Source organism: Pelobates fuscus, chromosome 3 (genome assembly GCF_036172605.1).
Source record: "Pelobates fuscus isolate aPelFus1 chromosome 3, aPelFus1.pri, whole genome shotgun sequence".
Classification (NCBI taxonomy): Eukaryota; Metazoa; Chordata; class Amphibia; order Anura; family Pelobatidae; genus Pelobates; species Pelobates fuscus.
Window position 1 is genome coordinate 390,866,657 of NC_086319.1, and position 7,597 is coordinate 390,874,253.

The 7,597-nt window shown below is 39.4% G+C and overlaps 1 protein-coding gene across 1 annotated transcript; it reads left to right on the forward strand.

Moving 5' to 3' along the window:
- The first annotated feature begins 209 nt into the window (after nucleotides 1-209).
- VGF (VGF nerve growth factor inducible) lies at nucleotides 210-7,318 on the forward strand. Its single transcript, XM_063449673.1, has 2 exons — nucleotides 210-329; nucleotides 4,688-7,318. The coding sequence occupies exon 2, from the start codon at nucleotides 4,690-4,692 to the stop codon at nucleotides 6,682-6,684; it is 1,995 nt and encodes a 664-aa protein (XP_063305743.1). The 5' UTR covers nucleotides 210-329; nucleotides 4,688-4,689; the 3' UTR covers nucleotides 6,685-7,318.
- The last annotated feature ends 279 nt before the right edge of the window (nucleotides 7,319-7,597 follow it).

Here is a 7,597-nt window from a genome sequence, read left to right on the forward strand (position 1 = left end):
CACCCTCCCTCCTTCCCTCCCCATTCACTCCCAGCAGGTTGGCTCCGCGCATGCGCAGCCCCGCTCCCCCTCACCTCCAGCCAGGGCAGGATTCTTATGAATGAACATTGACGTCAGAGAGGGCGGGTCCGGGCGTGATGGTGATCAGCACGTGATAAGAGGGGCTGGGTGGGTATTTAAAGCGGCCGCCGCTGTCCCTGGTGCTGAAAACTGCTTCAGAGGCAACAACAGTGGGAGAGAGCTGAGAGAGAGGGAGAGAGAGAGACAGACTCAGCACCCAGAGACTGCACTGAGAGACAGACACAGCACTCAGAGACTGCACAGAACAAGTGAGACATCCCCATGGGGATTTGGGGGGATTTAAATTGATTATTGGTGGGCAGTGAGGGCTTCTAAAAATACCCCACAGGTCCCTTTAATATCTCTGCATGGACATCACACTGTACAATGTAATATTAGCTGCATAGTGACCCTCCTATTATTGTGTTTAAAGACATCATTAGAATGTTGCATAGTACCACACATTTCATGTTTAACTTAAAAATCATATTAGTGCAAAACTTGATTTACCTATATCTTGGCAACAAATGCTTTTGGCACAATTCTCTATGTACAGTAAGATGCATGATGTAGATTGAAATGTTTTGTGATCTCCCCCACCTGTCTGCAACTGTATATGTTTGTGTAACTAAGGATACAATACATATATATATATATATAAATAAAAAATGCATATATACATATAACAAAATATAAATAGTTTTTGCTATATATAGGTGTGAGGGTTATATGTATTATACCTACTTATATTCATGTTTCAAAGACTCATTTAATGTATCCATTATATATACATGTTCCTGTTTGAAGAAAAGAAAATTAAAGTAATGTAAGAACTATGAACAAAAATATATATAAGAGTCTAAATTCTGGGAAGGGTTAATTAACAGTAAGGCATTCTGAATTTGGATAGTGGAGCGCAGCGCTTCATGTAATGCACTTGTTATATCTCTGTGGCTCTGACTTTTACATTTTTATTGTGCGTGAAATAGCCTCGCTGACTATTATAGTGGTGCTTTATTTGAAGGCTCACATAGCTATTTAAATGAGTGAGTTTTGAAATGAGATGTAACTTCTGTATTAATGATTTATTGTCAGCGAGTGCGTTGCTTTTTCGGAGCGAGGGAAACGCAAGCTTTTTTGGCAAGTCCTTATTTGGCTGGTGACTACAGAGATCATAATGAATCAAATCTCAGAACAAACTGTGAGATTCATTCTTGATCACATTCTAACAAAATCCCAGTTGGGTTTTATTGACTAAAACTGGGAATAAATGGAAAACGTACAAAAAAAAAATATATAAAAGCTAGCCAATTTGTATTCTCTCTGGCAAAACACTCTTATAAACAGACACATTAATTCATTAATCAAAGGACCACTCAAATTAAAAGAAAATAATAAGTGATATTTAGAACTAAATTAATATTACACCTGCATAATTTGTGGAGGGGATAAGAGGAAAAACCCGCTACCACTTGAAGATACTACAGCACATTTAACGTAATTTAATGAGTTAAAAGGTAAAGGCGTAAGGAGGAAACAGATGTTTAGGATTCTGAATGGAATGACGATGTCCATACTTTCAGACAATAATTTAATATTCGGTCTGTGTCTCCACCAAATCAAATTGCCCATTTATTTCTTACGCGAGTGACGCGGACCCTTAATCAGACCAGAGGGCTTTAAATGTCGCTAATGAATGAAAAGATACAATGACGCAAGAAGTGACACATCTCATTATATTGAAAACATCGTGGAACTCAGCCCCCTCCTTTCTCCTCATATATATATACATTTATATAAATACACAGACGTACATAATCGTACACCCCTGGTTTCGCTAAAGTTTTTACTCACACTTGCATTTGCAATGGGTTAAACACAGCATGACCATAAACATTTATTGAGCACCTATTCGATTCTATAAAAGTGGATTAATGTGGGGAGGGCAGGTTTACTGCCGGAATTCTACATTGACACATTTACGACTTGGCATTGGGAATTTCTGAGATTAAAAATGTCCAAATTAAAGTATTCTTGTTTTGCCAGCATCACGAAGTGACAAAAAATATAGAGGAAAAATGATCGCGATATAAAGAGAACTAAAGTAATTTAACAGAAAGCAGTGAACGATATGTTTTGTTTTAAAAAAATCAAAATAAAAAAAAGCTTAGTAAGAGGAGGGAGATTACTTACATCGATAGAGCGATGTGGACAATGCAAAAGAGGACAAAAACAGGGCACTGGGAATAGGGACAAAGACAGCGGACAATTAAAAATAAACACTCTACACATAAATAAACTGCAGGTTTACGGGGTAAAAGGAGCTATTTTAGGACAAAGACTAAAGATGAATGAAAAATAGGAGAGGTGTAACAAGAGAGCCAGCTCAGAGCATCTCCTGTAAGTGAATGGGAAAAGAGGAAAGGGTTAATATAGAGACCAAAGCTGAATAGAAAGAGAGGGAAAGGGTTAAAGCACAAGGCAGACCGCTATATAGACTGCAAGTAAATGCAAAGAGCATTAAGGGTTAAAGGGAGACAAACATGTATAGAGACTGCAAGTGAATGGAAAGCGTGGAAAGGGCTAAATAGAGATTCACACCTGTTTATACGCTGCAGGCGAATAGAAAGATCAGAAAGGGTTAAAGCGAGAGGCAGAAGATTATAGAGCAGGGGCAGGCAACCTTCGGCACTCCAGATGTTGTGCACTACAGATCACCCGATGCTCATGGCTGTCAGTGCATTGTGGGAGAGGTAGTCCACAACATCTGGAGTGCCGAAGGTTGCCTGCCTCTGTTATAATGGCTGCTAGTGAATGGAAAGAGCAGGAAGGGTTTAATAGAGAGCTAAAAAAAAAAACATATGCACCGCTGATGAACGGAAAAAGTGGAAAGAGTTAAATAGACAGCAAGTTCATGAAAATTGTGGACGAGATTGAAGGGAGACATCTTCTGTTAGATGGACCATACCACAGGTGAGAAAGTGAAAAAAAGAGTTAAGTCAAGGTAGTATATAGACAGCAGTTGAATTCAAAGTGTGGAAAGGGTTAAAGAGCTTATTATTGGATATTATCTAGATCACGGGAGGATGGAAATAGCTGAAAGGGTTAATGGAATTATACTGGATATTTAACCCTAGTGAAAGGACAGCTGGTCAGAATGATGGTGGAATCAATGCAGCTGTGTACAGAGGATAGGTGTTCGTTACAGTAGGGAATACGTCTCTAGTGTAAACAGTAGCACTGGGTGGATATTCAGACAGCACCGAGTGTAGTCATAGAATCATTTTTTAGCGGACATGGGCAGCACAGGGTTAAAGATTATTGTGTTGAAATTTGAGTAAATTACAGATAAAAGAGAATAGTATTTTGACCCCCTCCCTTTTAATGCAGCAGGGCAACCCCATGGAGAGTAAGAGAGGGGGATCCCTTTCCACCAAGAGGAGGGGGTGTGTAGCCTCCCACACACAGCTCCCTCTGCAGTGTCTGATGCAGCATCCTCGTATAAAGCCAAGGTGGGGGAAGGGAAAATTAGAAAAGATGGAAAGGGTGGAGCAAGGGGGTCTCCTGTATTGGTATGCCAGGTTCCTATAGAAACAGGAACATATTGCAGATAGAATGTCTTAAAAATGTAGCACGTTCTGGACATCGCTAATCACGTGCAGATACTCAGCAACAAAGAAATATCTGTCTGTCTGTCTATCTATCTATCTATTTATCTATATATCTATCTATGTCTGTCTGTCTGCAGTTATTTGCAGTGACATACCATAAGCATCTGAGTGTACATATGTTGGACATAAGACCAAGAGTTAAGAGGATTGGAGACAATGGAAGGGGGATGTAGATCTAACAGGGAATCCCAGATTGTCAGACAGTGCTATGTCATTAAACCAAGTCAGACAGGCAGCGTGACATCTGCATGTTCATAGATATGTGAACATTGTTCTTTGAAGAGTAATATTACTGAACTGCAGTTTTCAAACCAGTATCTATAATAGGGGTTTCCTTGTATAAGGAGGATATAAAGATTCACGAGCGAACAGCAGAATTTTAAACCAGGAAGTGCACCAGGTTGGGACTGCAGGATCTCATACTGGGTCGTGATGAAGATTTGGTAAAGACTTGCTGGAAGGAAGGGGTTGAGTTGGGGGGAGACCTGCAGGATTCCCTCATTGGGAGTTCCTCAGTTCTCCTTTCTTTTTCCTCCTCCGTACTCCCACGCACACAGGCACATTTTCTGTTCCTCTCACTCGCTCTCTGTCTGGGTTCCCCTCCCCTTCAATAACCCACCCCCAGTCAAGCTCTCTATACACATTTCCAAGAAGAGGCAGGTCTCAACTGTAAAAATTATAACCCATGATGCTGGAATGATTTTAACAACGAATAAATACCTTTTTTTCTCTCTCTCTTTCTTCCTTGATCCTCATCTCCTTCTCATCCTCTACAATCACCATCCCTATCTTTTTATTTTGTCTTTGGATTTTTTTTTTGTTATTATCATACTTCCTTTGCAAAACAATACATTTTATTGTCAACTCACTTACTCGTTCATTTGCTTTATATTGTTTCAATATGTGTCTGCGTCATCCATTTTTCATTCTCCTTCTTCCCTCTTTTTATCATCCAGAAATGCTCCGTGCTCCCCCTTTCCTCCTTATCCTTTCCCTAAACCTCCTACATTCCATTTTCCTTCATGCCGTTCCTTTAGGTGAGGAGCACAGACATCAGATGACACATCAAAACTCTGCTAATGATCCAGTTCATTCCTCTAAACTTGAGGTTCACCAAGAAGCTCCTCTTTCTCACAATCAACTAGAGAAGAGAGAAGATGCAGCTGATATCTCTACAAATCAGGTGCAGTCTCGGTCTGAATCAGATGATGGAGATGAACTTTTTAAAGATATTAGCCCCAAAGCTCTTGCAGCTGTACTTCTACAAGCGCTCAATGAAGGGGGTGAAGAACAAGATTCTTCTACACTGGAGGACAGAAAGCCCTCAGAACATGAAACGCCTATAAAAGAGGAAGGGGCAAATGAAAAAGTGACAGAGAGCATACAGAGCAAAACTCAAAGCCATGAGAATGAGGAAGTAAAGAGTGAGGATGAGCACTTAGAAAATGGAGAAGACCTGGAGAGTGTGAAATCACTGTTACAGGAGTTGGAGAGTTTTGAACCACCGCCTAAAAGAGAGCAGGAACCTTCTCAGGACACCATCCCAGATAATGAGGATTTGGAGGAATTGAGGGAACTTCTGGGACTTGATGAATCAAAAGAGGAGGAAAAGAGAAACTCTCAAAAACCTCTTCCACACACTCCTAGAATGTGGGAAGAAGATAAAGAGGGTGAAAAATTGGCTGGGGTTGCCCAAGACCTCTTGCTACAGTATATTCTGAATGGAGGAGAAAATGAAGGAGAACAGCAAGAGGAAGAAGGAGAAGAAAAGGAAGAAGAACAGGATGAAGATTACCAAGGAGGGGACTTTATTGGTGGTCAAAGACCTCTCTTTGAGGATGAAGAAGGTGAGAATATTCAGGACAAGAGATCAACAGAGGATGACATAGATGAAGTAGACCCCCAAACCATCGATAATCTAATTGAGTTGTCTACCCGCTTGCACCTCCCAGCTGACGATGTTGTTGATATAATTAATGATGTGGAGAGGAGGAAGAGAAGGAAAATGAAAAAGAAGAAGGCCCGAGAATATCTACCAAGGAGGAAGGATAGGACAAGGACACCTCCACAATCCTGGTCTGACACCCCTAAACCTGTCTACTACCCAAGAAGGAGACTGGATCAACAGCCAATGTGGAATAAAGTGTCAGAACCTGTGTGGAAAGTACCAGACTACAACTGGAAAAAGATGCAACAAGCATCCTGGAAAAAAGTTTATGAGCCATCCTGGAATAGGGCAAAATCACCATCCTGGAAAAAGGTTCCCCAGCAAAGTTGGAATAACATTCCAGATTCAAACTGGAATAAGGTTCCAGATTCAAACTGGAATAAGGTTTCCGATTCAAACTGGAATAAGGTTTCCGATTCAAACTGGAATAAGGTTTCCGATTCAAACTGGAATAAGGTTCCAGATTCAAACTGGAAAAAGGTTCCAGATTCAAATTGGAAAAAGGTTCCAGATTCAAACTGGAATAAGGTTTCTGATTCAAACTGGAATAAGGTTTCCGATTCAAACTGGAATAAGGGTCCAGATTCAAACTGGAATAAGGTTCCAGATTCAAACTGGAATAAGGTTCCAGATTCAAACTGGAATAAGGTCTCAGATTCAAAATGGAATAAGGCTTCCGATTCAAACTGGAATAAAGTTCCAGATTCAAACTGGAATAAAGTCCAAGAATCAAAGTGGAATAAGATGCAAGAGCCAAGTTGGAACAAGGTGCAAGATTCAGATTGGAATAGTGTTATGAATCCAGTCCCTCGCCGTTATCGCACCCGTCCCTCCTCATTCAACAACTACATTCGACCAAGGGCCTTCCAATATCCTCCACGATATTACTACAAACCCCCTATTCCACGGAGGGATGACTACTACGATGATGACCAGGACAAGCAAGAGGAGATGGAGAACTATATTGAAAGGATCCTACTGACTCACCCTGAGGTCTTCCAGTGATAAAAAATCCCCAATCCTGAAGCCCATCTATTCTGTTTAACAACTTGTCCCAGTTAAAGAATCCTATGCCATTCAACACAAACCAACTGAAAAAAATGAGCATCTTAATTTATTTCAAATCAGTTGAACATTCATCCAAGTAGTAGTGAACTCAACTGATCAAGCACAGACTGTGTATAAAAATATATACACATATCAATGTAGAGTTGTGTATGCGAGTACCTGAAAGTATCGGTGTTTCAACCAGACATTGCAATTATCAATAATACCACCCTGGTCTAGAAGTAGAATCATTAAAAAAAAGTGAAATATGAACATCAAACTTCCCAAATTACATAATGTGCAAAACTCAAGGAACCTATCTAACCCAAACTAATAATATGGTTCAATTATGCAATTCTAGTTTTGGTCCTTATCTGGGTTATTTAAGAACACATTAATTTTGGGGGATACGGGATATATCACTTGGAAGCCTTATGTTGTATTGATAAACAACTTCCCATGAATTACAAGAGCTTAATATTCTGTCTATGTGATGTGTTAATATATTTTAAGATGGTTCTGATATTTTAAAAAAATATTTCAGAAAGCATATTTCATATATTTAAAAACGAGTCAAAACTCTGGCACAGTTGTAAAGCAATATAAAGTTATAAAAAAAATAAAAAAAAATGACTACAAATTGTCTGTAAAAAAAAAAAAGGGTTAGGTACATGCTTGGCTTAAGTCATGGCCCTTTCTCTACAAAAACAACAACAACAACTTTTAGTAATTGACATGCAGATGTGGTTATTATTCAATATATCCAAAAGTCTGGTGAACCATTTTAGAATCATTCACACAATATGTAGACAGATTTTTTTATTCTGACGAATAAAATAACTTTTTGTCAGGTAATTCAACTAATTTAATG

What these genes read in the sequence shown, in the direction of transcription:
- VGF (XM_063449673.1), top strand. Translation starts at nt 4,690, where the DNA reads ATGCTCCGTGCTCCCCCTTTCCTCCTTATCCTTTCCCTAAACCTCCTA.